Below are 15,223 nucleotides of genomic sequence, written 5' to 3'. Positions count from 1 at the left end.
GGGCACAGCTCTAAGGGAACTGGAATGGCAGGCTGCACAGGCTTCTCTGTGGGTCTGAATGTTCTGGAAAAGCGGAAAGGAGTTAGCTAGTGAGGAGAAAAGTCATGAGGGTGAGAGGTGAAGACAAACCTTACTAGGCTCTTGACAGCAATACCACCTCCTCCAGGAAGCCCCCTGGGGCTAAATCATCTCCACTCTCCCACCCACCCACACACACATACAATGAGAGTGTTCTTATCTAGAAGAAAAAAGTGTGGGACTTTTATTTTCACTCTCCTGTGACCAAATGACACACATGGAATAGGCAAAAGGGCACTGACAGTTGCAGAGGAAACTTTGCAGGCAGAGGAATTGCTCCAGTGAGGAAGTGTCCCATCTTTATTTCCTATTTACTGTGAGGTCCTAGTCAAATTATTTAACCTCTCTGAGCTTAATGTCATAAATGTGTGTGTATGTCTATGTGTGTATATATGTGTGTATGGTGTGTGTGTGGTTTTCTTGCATGTATCTGTGCACCACATGCATGCCTGATAACCACATGGGGTCAGAGAGAGCATCAGATCCCCTGGAACTGGAGTCACAGATAGTGTGACATGCCACGTGGGTGCTGGAGACTGAACTGAGGTCCTCTAGAAGAGCAGCCAGTGCTGTTAACCACATCTCCCAGGCCCTTAGAATCATGAGTGTTTCTGAGACTCTCCTGGGAGCGAGAAGACATGCCCACAGCTTCTGGCACAAGTCAGTGTTCCTGGGGCCATGGCACTAGAGGCTCCCAGTCTTTCCATGCCTCACTGAGTACCTCCTAGGGTCTGAGAAGCAGGAGACTGAGATCAGCTCTGCCACTGTCCCTCACTGGTGACCAGACCCTATGCCCCACTCCTCCCTGACCCAGACATCAAACACATCCCCAGTTCAGGGTTGCAGAGAAAGTCTCTGCCAGTCAGTGTCTGGCATAACCTTTCCTTGTGGTTGAAGCTCAGCCAGTGGGAGCCACAGCATAGCTCTGGCCCATGAGTCTTTGCTAGTTTCCTGCCCATGTGGGTCCAGGAAGGGAGCACAGTAGGAGTGGGGGTGGGGCACAGGATGACTTCTCCAGGGTGACCTTGCTAAGAGCATCAGGCAGGTCCCAAAGATGACTTCCCACCCCCAGTTGTGAAGCTACACTGTGTAGGCTACAGGCTGTGTGAAACCTAACTCAGTAGAGAAGCATTTTAAAGAAGACTAAACCAGAGAGGAACCCGCACAGTTGTGATCCTGAGAGCAATGGGCAGAGTGTGAAGTCAAACCATTAGGGAGCTTCCTGTCCCCTGCTCTGTCCTGTGCCGGGCTGTAGGGACAAATGTCCCAAAGTGGCCGAGACAACAGAGCTGTGTTCTCTCACAACATTGAAGACAGAAGTACACCAAACTGAATATGGTGGTTCACATCTATAGTTCTAGTCCTTGGGAAGCTCAGGCAGGAGGATTGCTATGAGTTCCAGGATAGCCAAGACTACATATTGAGACTTTGTCTCACAGAGGAAAAAAAGAAAAACAAAAACAAAATATGGGGAGGCTTGTTCCCTAAGCCTGTGGGAGAGCCTGACTCTTCCAGCCCCAGGTGACTGTCAAGAATCCTTGGTTTGTAGCCACACCTCTCCAGTCTCCTCCTGTCTTTACACAACCTTTGTCTCAAGACACATCTAATCCTTTCTGTCTTCCCTCAAAACACATTACTCCATACACATCTTTCTCCTTCAGTAATCCTGGCCTCTCACAAGCTTGACAAAATACTCTACAACTGAACTCATCCTCACCCTCCGCTTTTCTCTGATGAGGACACCTGTGACTGAAGGAAACACTGTGTGTATGGCCAGAATCTTGGCAGGATCCTTAACTTTATCACATGTTGAGACTGACCGAGCCCTCTAACCATTAGCTACAAGAGAATCCTTCCCTCTTTTTTTTTTTTTTTTTTTTTTTTTGTTGTTGTTGTTGTTGTTTTTGTTTTTTTGGTTTTTTTTGAGACAGGGTTTCTCTGTGTCCTGGAACAGACACTGGAACTCACTCTGTAGATCAGGCTGGCCTCATACTCAGAAATTTGCCTGCCTCTGCCTCCCAAGTGCTGGGACTAAAGGCGTGTGCCACCACTGCCTGGCAAATCCTGCCCGGTTGAACTTGCCCACATCAGGTCATTTAATAGAAGTTACAGGAAAGTAACCAATGACAGACACACTTCAGATTTCACCAATTATCTGGGTTCATGATCATGTCACTTCAGGTGGAACAAAGCCACCCTCCAGGTGTGGATGGAGTTGTGAGCAACTGCCTCTGTCTTTTGGGATTCTGTTATGATCTGACAAAAAAAAAGTTCCCCTAAGTCACCAGATCTGTCCAAACTTGGGGAGGGGGCTTCTCTGTCTAAGCTGCTGAGAGTGATGTGCTATGGGAAAAGGCTAGACCAGCCACCAACAGGTCCTGCCTAGCTGCAGGTGTGTTCAGAAAAAGTTCCTGAAGTGGGGTATTCCCAGGCTGGATCAGATTCTTGCCTTTCGGAAACCACTGGGTACTTGGAAGCAGCTGAAAGCTTAAGTAGGTTGGGGCAGAGCAGCAGGAGAGAGGAGTCAGGGTCACATTCACAGGAGGGTGCAGCTCTTGGAGCCTATAGCCCATCTTAGCAGCTGCTGCCTACAGGAACTATATGGCGGGTAACGGAGGTCATTCAGCTTTTCCATCCCAGGGCAGCTCAGCAGACAGGCACGCTGGTTGGAAAAGGTGTCAAAGGAGAACTTGCCATGGTACCTGCCCATCCCGCTTGATCCTGTGGGCAGCATAGGACATAGGGTTAGTCCTTCAGTGGACAGTTGAGAAGATATTGCACAGATTTGGCTCTGACAAGGGGGATATCTGAGACTCTGTTTCTCCATTTGTCCAGTGGGTTAAATAAAGCACTGTGTGTGAAAGGCTGAGCCCTGAGCCAGCACCAGCACCAGATTACCAGAATAAGCAGACAGTGAGCAGTGGATTACATTCTGAACCCAGGCTGCTGTGGTTGGAGTTGGGGATAGATCCCAGCTTTGTCCTGAATAGCTATGCCACCCTGAGTAAGTGACTTTGCCTGTCCTCCATGATGGTGGCACCCTCCTAGGACTGTGCTACAAATTAACTGACTCTTTAGACACAATTGAGTTCCACTGTCTAGGAAGGGACAAGGATCCATCCAGGGAAGTTCTGGGGAATGGTAAAGTAAGGAGCCATGAAGCTGGGATTTCTGGAGTGAAAGAGGCCAGACGGTTGTGAAGTCAACCAGATGAATATAGTGGGTGAAAACCCAAAGGATTCAGGCTTGGGGACAAGAGCTTTGGCAGTCGGTGACATGTTAGGACCAAGCTCAGTGGCTGCCACAGCAGACAAAACTGAGGGAGAGAGAAGGGAGCAGGTCTTGAGACAGACCAGGAGGGACCAGGCTCATCTGTCACTCACTCCACTACTGAGAATTACCGGATGGAGGGAACAGGATAGCCTTTCAGTAATGAAGTGGCCTCAGAGGGAAGGTGGCTGCCAAAGTCACCTCTGCCTGTGGGGCTTGCATCTCCACATTCGAATCCCAGGCATCCTGGAAGTGGAAGTCTCCAGACCTACGTCTACAGGGACATGGGAAGGCTGAAGGGGTAAGTATGCAGCCATTAGAAAATACCCACAGCCATGTGGGGGATGGGCAGCTGAGGACAAGTGTTGCTTGATGAAAGTCAAGGTGCTGGTGGCTGGCAGCCACAGGCCGGCTTTCTTAAAACTCACAAAGCTGCCACGTAGAGTCTCCACCACAGAAGGTAGGGAAGTGGGAGAGAGACAGGCTAGGTGGACACTGTCAGAGGAGAGGGGCTCCCGCTCCTGCCCACTGCACTGGGCACTGAGAGTGGAGCGCATCCTCTGCAGTTAATGCGGTCAAGCAGTGGGATGGGGATGCAGGTGGGGATCAGCCCACGAGGGCAGGGCTCTGCTGCTACCTACCCACTCCTCCAAAAGGAAGGCCTGGCAGGGTCATGTGCATGAAGCCGTCGTTCCCACAGAAGCCCCCGCTGCTGGTCCGGGCCAACACCTGGTTGACGACCTGGGAGAGAAGGAGGAACTTGGCAGCACACCAGAATGGACCTTGTTTCAGTGAGGGCTTGAGGTCCAAGGGGGAGATCTGATAGGACAGACTCCTGGACCCCAACGCTGGGAACATATTCCCTGTGTATCAGCCTGTGAGTGGCCCTGGCAGAGTGTTGAAACGTAATCCTAAAGAGGAGGTGTGAGGCTAGAGACAGGCAGAAGGGAGGCGGAGTGAGGGACCAGGTGGTCATGGAGGGTTCCCAGGAAAGGGGGATGAGAGGGCTGCTGAGTCCATTATAACTGAGACTGTTCTTAAGAAAGAGAGGAGAGAGAAGTGAACACCTTTGTGGGGCGAGTTTGGGCCTCTAAGGTCAAGTTTGGGCTTATCAGCCTGGCATCGTCCCCAGGAGGTAAAGGTTGTTGTCATCAGCTACATAGGGAACTCAACACACCAACCTAATCTACAAGAACCTGCCTCAGAAAACAAAGCAAACTACACACACACACACACACACACACACACACACACACACACACACACACACACACTCTGTCTAGATAAATGACTCTGGTGGAAAATCCCCTGCCCCCTGGAGTTAGGATCTTATCTGCAGTAGCCTACTGATTGACATCCTCTGAAGATCTGCAGCATCTCCACCTCCCCAGAGGTCAGCTCAGATGCTTGCCCCAACACTCAGGAAGCTTTATAACAGCTCCCAGCAGAGAAACTGGCAGACAAGACCTTGACCAAGTGACTATTAATCTCCCTGGCCATGAGCAGTTCTCTGGCACTCAGAGGCAGCCTTTATCTCTAGGGAAATCTCTCTAGAAGCCCTATGCCTTTTATTGAATTGAGAGGAACCAAGAAACTGGGGTGTTTCAAAGACCTGGCCTCACAGGCTGAGGCCTAGTAGGGTCAAAAGCACAGGCAGCATGGAGGGAGGTGGATGGAGGGAGGGGCACGGGTGGAGGGCCAGCGGTGGTGAGATCTGAGGTTCTTTCCTGGTTCTTTGGAACACGCCAGTTTCTTGGTTCCTCTCAATTCAATGAAAGGCATAGGGTTTCCAGAGAGATTGCCCTAGAAGTAAAGGCTGCCTCCGAGTGCCAGAGAGCTGCACATGGCCAGGGAGATTTCCTGGCTCCTGAGGTTTCCTGGTTCCTGGCCCTGTGTCAGGGCTCTTCATGGGACAACTGAGTGGGGGGATACATGGGAAATCCACTGCTTTTGTGGTTTCCAGAAATGTATTCTCAAATAAAAACTGTATTTACAAAGCCAGTGTTGAAGGCTTGGGGATGTAGCTTAGTTGGCGGAGCTTGGCAAGCTCCTGAAACCAGATATGGTGTGTACCTGTGTCATCACACAACTATGAATGAGAAGACAGGAAAGTCAGGAGTTGAAGCCCTCTCAGCTACATAGCGAGTATGAGGCCTCAGCTACATAAGACCTTGTCTCAAAAAAAAAAAAAAAAAAAAGATACAAGAATACTTGTTCATCCAGGTGTGGTGTCCAGGAAAACCAGTGTGGTGTGGGTGGGATTTGGAGGGGACCTTCTAAGAGGGAAGGTGAGGACAGAGCCTAAGCCGCATCCCTGAAATTCTGTGATTATGTAGAGGGGCTCTGTGCTCTCTGCTGCCTCCCATCCCATAGCCCACTTGTGGAAACTGCACCCACCTCAGCTCTGTTGGAATAGGCATAGAGCGCCAGCGGCTTCTCCCGCCGGTTGATGAACTCAATGGCCTCATCCAGGCTCCTCACGGTCACCAGGGGCAGGATGGGACCAAAGATCTCCTCCTGCATCACGGGCTCTGCCTCCTGCACGTCCACTAACACTGTGGGGGCTGCAGACACAGGAGTAGATTCAGCCTCTCCACAGGCAGGACTTGCAGAGGGATAGGGGCTGTGACAGGGAGAGAGCTTGGATTCAAGGATGGGGAATCTCAGGGTCTGATTTATGAGGACTCGAAACTTAGTGTCTGGGATTCTGGCCTTATGGGTTATGGGGCAGTAGAGGGTAGGACAGGAATTTAAACCACACCCTGAAAACCTAGAACAGGGATGAAGCTGAGCGGGCTTGTCTGTGGGACAGCGGGAACTGAGGAATCACAGGTGAAGAAGCACAGTGTGGGGGCTCCTACCACCAAAAGCTAGAACTCAGTTGTGGGCTCAGACTTTAGGTCCAGAAAGGCCCCTTCAGTATGGAAGGGTCTCAGCCAAGGTGGGCTGTGTGCCAGTGACAGGGGCAGGAGACTCACCAATGTAGCGCTCTCCCTTATCGCTCTGGCCCCCGATGACCACACGGCCACAGCCCAGCAATCCCTGGAGCCGCTTGAAATGCTTCTGGTTGATGATTCTGCCCAGGTTGGGGGAGGTCTGTGGGTTGTCTCCATAGAAACGCGTGATGGCATTCTGCAGGGCGGGTATCAACCGCTCCTGCATCTCCTGGCTACACAGCACATAATCGGGGGCCACACAGGTCTGGCCAGCATTAAAGTAGCGGAACCAGGCCACACGGTTGGCCACTGTCTGGGGGTCGCAGTTGTCATCCACATAGCAGGGGTTCTTACCCCCCAGCTCCAGGGTGATGGGTGTCAGGTGTTTGGTAGCAGCAGCCATGACAATCTTGCCTACCCAAGGACTCCCTGAGAACATGGTCAAGAGGCACCTGGTTAACTGGTCTAGGCATTAACTTTGGCCTCCTCTCTCCACAGAGACCTTTCTCAACCCAAGCTCTGGGCTGCTCCACCTACCTCCTAGAGTCTGCCTCCATCCTGACCACCCAGGAGCCAATCTCCAAGATTCTCAGAGGACCTGGAAAGCCACCCTCAGGGACACTTCCACCTCTGGATTAATCCCCTCCTGTGGCCTATGGCCTTACCCCACAATGCTTTTGCATTGTTGTATTATCTGCTGTCCCCTACCCCAGGATCCTGGACAGAGCTCTCCTTACCTGTGAAGAAGATATAGTCAAATTTGTGTTTCAGCAGCTGGCTGGTCTCCTCCGGCCCACCCAGCATCACAGCAAAGCAGCTCTACAAGGCAGGATGGCAGCTCAGGAGGCAGACCCAGGCAGGAGGACCTCCCCACTGGCCGGCACAGGGGTATGGGGATGCCAGCTCCTTGATAGGCAGAGCCATGCTCACCTGGTCCAGATACTGGGGCAGCAGCTCTGCCAGCACCTTCTCTGTGTTCTTGCTAATTTCTGATGGCTTCAGCACCACACAGTTTCCTGACAGGAGCCAATGGGGAAGTAGAGAGGGGAGGCTGGTGCTTGCACCCTTCACAGAACTCTGGAAGCCTTCTTTGTGAAGGATCATCAGACCGGGAGGGTTCAGAACCCCACTCACCTGCAGCAATGGCCCCCACCAAAGGCATGATCATCAAGTTCAAAGGATAATTCCAGGGTGCAATGATAAGCACCAGGCCAAAGGGCTCCTTCCGGATGAAGGCTGAGCTCAGCTTTGTGAGCTAGGATGCAGAACCATAGTCAGATGCCAGATGGGTAAGAGCCCCCAAACACACACACACACACACACACACACACACACACACACACCCCACCCCACACACTGCCTGGGTGATGGAGTCCCCACATGAGAAGACTGGTTTACTTTGGACTCAAGGGCAGAAATGGCCGTAGGGCAGGCTGTCCCTGCCCTGCCACCCCACTGCCACCTTCACCCTCCATCTCAGCCAATGGTGCTCACCAAATTGGTGGACACAGACTCGTCCTTCATCCAGGTCTGCAGGTTTTTGAGGGCCAGGTCCACCTCATTCTGGCACAGGATGATCTCACTTATGTCTGACTCGAAGGCTGCCTGTGGGGTGGGGAAGTCAGGTTCAAGGCTGAGCTGGGGCCTACCATTTAGATAGGCTTGAGACAGTTCCCTTGAGTACGTATATAAACACAGTGAAATGGCAGCATGGTGGTTCCATGGGGACTACAATTCTGACCTGTCAGTCCCTGGTCATGTAACTTTAGGTAAGTGACTTAACCCAAGGGCCACAGTTTCCCTATTTGTGACCCAAGAACAGCCATGAAGCTGGCACTCAGGAAAAGGACTTGCTTGCGTGTTCTTGAGGTAATACTGCACTCTGCATCCGAGGCAGGGAATACATATGCAGGACACAGTTTGGGCACACAGTTCACCACATTGCGGTGTGTAACTCTTCTTAGGGATTCAAGATCTCAGAAAGGATATGGCTAGCCTGGGAAGGACAGAACAGCACTTCTGTATCTCTAAGGATACATGTCCCACCCCCATACCCTACATCACCTTGCCCAGGTCTGCATCCAGGGCATCATGTAGCTGCTTGCTATTGTCCTGCAGGAAGCGGCCCAAGTTCTGCAGTTGTTCAGCCCTGAACTTGGCCATCTTTGTCTTTCCTGTGTTGAAGGCCTCCTTCAGCCTCTGTAGCTTTTCCTCAAAAGGGTCTATCCTGAAATAGAAATTTGGGCAGTTAACTGAGTGGTTGAGACTGTCACTGTCATTACGACACCTTTAATTACCCATGGTCTCCATGGTCTGTGCCACCTTCAGAAGCTTATGGTCTTCAAAGTGTGTCCTCTCTCTCCACTGACCTCCCAGGTCATGGACTGCTGTGGTGCTGAGTGCTTCTGAATGCTGGTGAGTATGGAGCTTGCTTTGTTCCGGTTTTGTTTTAGTTATTTGTTGTTTGGTTGGTTGTTTGTTTGGTGTTTTGAGACAAGATTTCGTGTAGTTCATGCTGGCCTCCAAAGTATTATATTGCTAGAAGTGTCCTGGGATATTCTGATTGTCCTGTCTCTACTTCCCACACAGCTGGAAAGAAAAGTACGAGCCAACCCACAAGGCTCAATTTTCATAGCTGTTGCTGTATGCCCATGTGCAAACGAATGCCTTTGTTCATGTGTCTTTATGTGTCTGAACAAGCATCTGAATTCTGAGTCTGAGTCTCTCTCTCTGTCTCTCTCTCTGTCTCTCTTTCTGTCTCTCTGTCTCTCTGTTTCTCTGTCTCTCTCTCTCTGTCTCTCTCTCTCTGTCTCTCTCTCTCTCTCTCTCTCTCTCTCTCTCTGTGTGTGTGTGTGTGTGTGTGTATCTGTACCCTTGTTTAGCTTTTGTGTTGACGTGAATGAATACAGGTGTGAGCTTTGCATCTGTGTAGTGGGAGCAGCCCATGTTGGGACCTGGTCATGGCCCTTGGAGGGAGCAGGGAAATGGCATCCCTGCTGTGTGCCCTTTAGGCCCTGTTCCTACCAGCATCTATATCTTCCCCTGGACCTCAGCCAGTCATCGACTTCTTCACTGAAACCCAGACACACCCTTGTGTACAGCATCCTCTATGGATAGAGTTCATCCAATGTCACCACAGGCTTGTGAATAGTGCTCCTGAGGCAGCACTCCCTGTGAGCAGAGTTTAAATCAGGACAGTGCCCCACAGTGGACAGCTGCAAAACAGTACCCTTTGGAGTAGAGCTCCTGTAGGGACAGCTGGCCTCTTGGAGCCTCAGTCTCCTCATCCTTACAATGGATGACAGTGTCTGCCAGACTTAAACATTTAATTCTTTCCAGTAACTTGTCTTCTCAGGACAGCGCCCCCTGTGGACATAACTCTCCCTCCTCCCTGGAGAACCTGGGCCTGGCTGGGACTACTTGGTTCCCCACTCCCTGGACAACTGGAACAATTGGCCTAGACTCTACGCCCTAGAGCTCCTTCTGGGGTGACATGTCACCAGTCCTCACAATGCCCCCTGCCCAGGCTCCAGACAGAACTCTCAAGACAGCACCCCCTGTGGACAGAATTCTCAGGACAGTGGCCCCCTGTGGACAGAACTCTCAGGACAGTGCCCCCTGTGGACAGAACTCTCAGGACAGCGCCCCCTGTGGACAGAACTCTCAGGACAGCGCCCCCTGTGGACAGAACTCTCAGGACAGTGTTCCCTGTGAAAAGAACTCTCAGGACAGTGCCCCCTGTGGACAGAACTCTCAGGACAGTGCCCCCTGTGGACAGAACTCTCAGGACAGCGCCCCCTATGGACAGAACTCTCAGGACAGCGTTCCCTGTGGACAGAACTCTCAGGACAGCGCCCCCTGTGGACAGAACTCTCAGGACAGCGTTCCCTGTGGACAGAACTCTCAGGACAGCGCCCCCTGTGGACAGAACTCTCAGGACAGCACCCCCTATGGACAGAACTCTTAGGACAGAGCCTGTTCTTAAGAACAAGAGGCTAAATTGAGCAGCCAGGCTCTCAAGGGCTGTCCCAGCTGAGGAATGTGGGGAGACAGAAGAATGCAGACTTTCCCTTCTCCCCATGATAGAGCAGCTGATTTCCCAGCTGAGGCCTCCACATTCAGGTCCCCCTCCCCTGGGCCCTACAGAAGGAGGCAGCTCACAGCAATATTGATGAGAACTGTCCCTGAGCAGACTCACCTCCTGTCAGGGCTGAATGGGGACCCAGGCCCTCCTTCCTTACAGCCAGACCTGGGGGAGTCCCCACCTAGACCCCTAGCCAGGAATACCAGGGGCCATTCCCTGCAGGGAGGACCTGGAGGACCTGGGCCTGGCCAGGGCTACTTGGTTTCCCACTCCCTGGACAACTGGAACAATTGGCCTAGATTCTATAACCTAGATCTCCTTCTGGGGTGACATGTCACCAGTCCTCACAATGCCCCCTGCCCAGGCTCCATGAGCTACTGGTCAGGTTACCCATGGTTCTAACAGTGTCCATCCTTCCTACTGCCTCCCTGGGACTGAAGCTGGGATGTAGTAAGGTCCCTGGGGCTCCTTAATGTGAGGCAGCCTACTCCACGCAGCTCGATTATAATCTGTAGGGTGACGGTTGTACACATTGACTATCACTGACTGACATGTCAGTTACATGGCAAGAGTCTGTAATTATAAAGGATCAGCAGCATAAAGGCAGGCCAGAGAGCTGTCATCCCGGCTCTAACTGCAGTGAAGACACAGGGACACTGTGCACTGTGAATGTGGGGCAGCAAGGCAAAGGCCTTGGGGTGCAGATTGTGAGAAATGGGGTGTAGCAGGGACAGTTGTCTTGATTGGACCTACTTCACAGGGAGCCGGTGTGGATTCTGTGCAGACCACATCCAACACAGAACAAGGCTGTAAGGAAAAGTGACGGTTACTCTTCCTGAGTGGGATAACAATGCCTCACAGATACTGTTGTCCCATTGTAAGGATGAGGAGACCAAGGCTCCAAGAGGCCAGCAGATCTGTCCTACTCACACTGGCTGCTGATCAATAGGTCTCTGTTGACCCCACAGACCTCTGCTCTCACCAATATTATGGTGATGTGCCAACGTGTAGTCCGTGGTGTGTGTGTACAAATGTATGTGGACTCATGTGTATGTACAAGTGTATGTGTACATGTATGTGTAGAGGCTGCAGGGTAACACTGATTGCTTTCTCCAATAGTCTACTTTATTTACTTACTGCCCCACAGCTTAGAAATTTGTCTATGTTAGCTAGTTAGGTTCGCTCAGGGGTCCCCCTCCCTTCGTCTGACTTTTAAGCCCTGGGTTAGCACATGGGCTGCTACACCTACTCGGCTTTTTCTTGAGTGTAGGAGATGTGAACTTTGGCCTTCATACTTGTGTGGCAAAGGCTTTACCCACTGAGTCATCCCTTCAGCCTCACATGCATGCATGTGTGTGTGCATGCGTGTGTGTATGTATTTAGAGACAGGTCTCACTATGCAGCCTTAGCTACCTGGTACTCCCTAGTAACCTTGAACTTGTAGCAAACCTCCTGTCTCTGCTCCTATACGCTAGGATCACACCTTTTATCACCAACACCTTTCGGAAGCTTCAAGATTTTCTACAATAAGAATGTAACATTTCAGACTGGAGAGACAGCTCAGTGGTTAAGAGCACTGACTGCTCTTCCAGAGGTCCTGAGTTCAATCCCCAGCAACCACATGGTAGCTCACAACCATCTGTAATGGGATGCCCTCTTCTGGTATGTCTGAAGATAGCTACAATGTATTCATATAAATAAAATAAATAAATCTTTAAAAAAAAAAAAAAAAAAAAAAAGTAACACTTCACATCGGTGAGCTGTCTCAGTAAAATGACCTGAGTTCGGAGCTCGGATACCTGGAGTGCACATGGTCCAAGGAGAGAACAAGCCACACAGACTGAGCTCTGATCTCCACCCTCTACAGGCATTCCATAGCACTTGCACATTCTCGCTGGTACAAACACACACACACACACACACACACACACACACACACACACACACACACTAAATACATTTTTTTAAAAAATGAAAAGAATGTCACAGTTCTGGAAACACAAGAACATGTCCACACTCCCCCGCCCCAACCCTGGAGCGATCTCTCTCTCTCTCTCTCTCTCTCTCTCTCTCTCTCTCTCTCCCTTCCTCTCCCTCTCCCTCTCCCTCTCCTTTCCCCCCCCCCCCGCCCTCCCTCCCACTCTCTCTTCTCCCTCTGAGACCCGTCAGAATGGGGAGAAGGCCCTGTAAGAACACCAGAGTAGGTGATCTCCTGCAGCCTCTCTTGGGGAAGCAGAATTAACATCAAAATACTGACAGCAGCAGGGCAACCCACAGCAGCTAGGGATGAAGCCCAGGGCTGCTTCTTACACACTAGACCAGCACTCTCTACTAGGATGCATCTCTGGTCTCGGTTTCTGTTTACTTTTAGATACAGAATTTAATACATAGTTGAATTCTTGAGTTTAGGATCCTCCTGCCTCAGTTCGTAGAATTCTGGGATTACAGGTTTGTGCTACTCCGCCCTGCTGGAACGTGGCTTTTTTAACTTGACCAGAAACTCAGCTCTAGACTTGTCTCCCAAGAAGTCCCTTTCTTTTTAAAAACCTGGTCACAGCACAGCCAGGTCCCCATATACCCACAAAGCTGCCTCATGTCACCTGAAACTCCTCCAGGAAAAACATGGCTTGTCCCTACCCCACAGGAAGCTGGGTGCTTTAAGGGATGTGAGGCTCAGAAGGACAAGGAAGATCAAGACCACCATCCCCCTGGCCCCATCCCTGCTATGAGCTCTCTGGTCCACCTATCACTCTGCAGTTCTAGGCTCCTTAGTGGGCTCAACCCCTTGGGCTCCTGGCCCTTCCCCTGACTTGTGACCCCCTCATCTCACCTCTGTTAGCCATTGGTCCCACTCTACAGCCCTAAGTCGCCTCTCAGCAGGTGCACCTACCCCTGCTCAGGCTGTGGGTGTTTGCCTTTGGTGGACATTCTGGCTCCAGATGTGCAGCTCCTCTCCTACCCCGCTGGCTCCTGCCTCTGCCTCTGCCTCTGCCGATTGCTCTAAGCGTCCTTGGACCACATGCCAGCGCCCACGCCTGACATCACGGTGATTCTGTCCTTGTGGGGTAGCTGCTTTTAAACCTCACACCCTTCCTCTATCAATTCTTCCCTGCTCCACAGAGGGGAACTGGAATGACAGGACAGGCAGGCTTCCAAGGTATGGAGGGGCAGCTGGAAAGCTAGCTGGAAGGGAAAATGCCTCAGGCAAATCTCACCAGGCTCCACCAGCAATACAATCTCCTCCAGGAGGCCCCCACAGGCTAAGTCAGCGTCTCCACCCTCACAGACGTGCATAACCAGGCTATCCCTGTCTGGCTAACCAAGGAAATTTCATTTCCATTTTCCTATGATCAAATGGTACACATAGGGCAGAGGAAGGGGCCTTGACGGTTGTAGAGGAGGCCTGGGAGGCATGCCTTTGGGGGAGAGGGGCAGTGGGGGGGAGCTTACCAAGGTGGATGTTACTCATATCTTTGTTTCCTATTTTCTGTGTGGAGCCAAGTTGAGTGATTTAACCTCCCTGAGTGTAATCATGATTGTTTCTGAGACTCTCCTGGGAGCGAGAAGACATGCCCACAGCTTCTGGCACAAGTCAGTGTTCCTGGGGCCATGGCACTGGAGGCTCCCAGTCTTTCTGTGCCTCACTGAGTACCTCCTAGGGTCTGAGAAGCAGGAGACTGAGATCAGCTCTGCCACTGTCCCTCACTGGTGACCAGACCCTATGCCCCACTCCTCCCTGACCCAGACATCAAACACATCCCCAGTTCAGGGTTGCAGAGAAAGTCTCTGCCAGTCAGTGTCTGGCATAACCTTTCCTTGTGGTCGAAGCTCAGCCAGTGGGAGCCACAGCACAGCTCTGGCCCATGAGTCTTTGCTAGTTTCCTGCCCATGTGGGTCCAGGAAGGGAGCACAGTAGGAGTGGGGGTGGGGCACAGGATGACTTCTCCAGGGTGACCTTGCTAAGAGCATCAGGCAGGTCCCAAAGATGACTTCCCACCCCCAGTTGTGAAGCTACACTGTGTAGGCTACAGGCTGTGTGAAACCTAACTCAGTAGAGAAGCATTTTAAAGAAGACTAAACCAGAGAGGAACCCGCACAGTTGTGATCCTGAGAGCAATGGGCAGAATGTGAAGTCAAACCATTAGGGAGCTTCCTGTCCCCTGCTCTGTCCTGTGCCAGGCTGTGGAGACAAATGTCCCAAAGTGGCCGAGACAACAGAGCTGTGTTCTCTCACAACATTGAAGACAGAAGTACACCAAACTGAATATGGTGGCTCACACCTGTAGGTCTAGTCCTTGGGAAGCTCAGGTAGGAAGGAGGGTTGCCATGAGGAGAAGCCAGCCCCGTCTACACGGAGTTCTAGCTTAGTCCAGCCTGGTCTACACAGTTCTAGTTTAGTCAGAGCTATGGAGTAAAATCTTGTCTCAAAATGAAAGAAAGAAAGAAAGAAAGAAAGAAAGAAAGAAAGAAAGAAAGAAAGGAGAGAAAGAGAGAAGAAGAAGAAGAAGAAGAAGAAGAAGAAGAAGAAGAAGAAGAAGAAGAAGAAGAAGAAGAAGAAGAAGAAGAGGAGGAGGAGGAGGAGGAGGAGGAGGAGGAAGAGGAGGAGGAGGAGGAAGAGGAGGAGGAGGAGGAGGAGGAGGAAGAGGAGGAGCATTGTGGACAATTGAGGTTAGATGGTGCCCAGTTCCCTTGGAGGGCTGTCCCAGGGCATTCTCTGTCTTCCAGCCTCAGGTACCTACCAGAAACCCTTGACTTGTCTTTCCAATCGATGTCTCTGTCTTTACATGAACTTTGTCTCAATACAAGTCTCCTGTCCACTCTCTCTGTCCATCACAGAGCTGGGGAAGGAACCCAG

General features: G+C 51.3%; 1 protein-coding gene across 1 annotated transcript; it reads right to left on the bottom strand.

The window, feature by feature from the left end:
- Window positions 1-265: 265 nt before the first annotated feature.
- LOC117719884 (aldehyde dehydrogenase family 3 member B3) lies at window positions 266-13,334 on the bottom strand. Its single transcript, XM_034518287.2, has 10 exons — window positions 13,259-13,334; window positions 8,349-8,511; window positions 7,779-7,889; window positions 7,419-7,539; window positions 7,215-7,300; window positions 7,022-7,103; window positions 6,327-6,713; window positions 5,746-5,912; window positions 3,990-4,089; window positions 266-2,799 (listed from the first exon to the last, which is right to left on the bottom strand). Exons 1-10 carry the CDS (start codon window positions 13,294-13,296, stop codon window positions 2,615-2,617), a joined length of 1,440 nt encoding a protein of 479 aa, XP_034374178.1. The 5' UTR covers window positions 13,297-13,334; the 3' UTR covers window positions 266-2,614.
- Window positions 13,335-15,223: the final 1,889 nt, after the last annotated feature.

Source organism: Arvicanthis niloticus, chromosome 1 (genome assembly GCF_011762505.2).
Source record: "Arvicanthis niloticus isolate mArvNil1 chromosome 1, mArvNil1.pat.X, whole genome shotgun sequence".
NCBI lineage: Eukaryota > Metazoa > Chordata > Mammalia > Rodentia > Muridae > Arvicanthis > Arvicanthis niloticus.
This window is presented reverse-complemented; position numbering and strand designations above follow the sequence as displayed.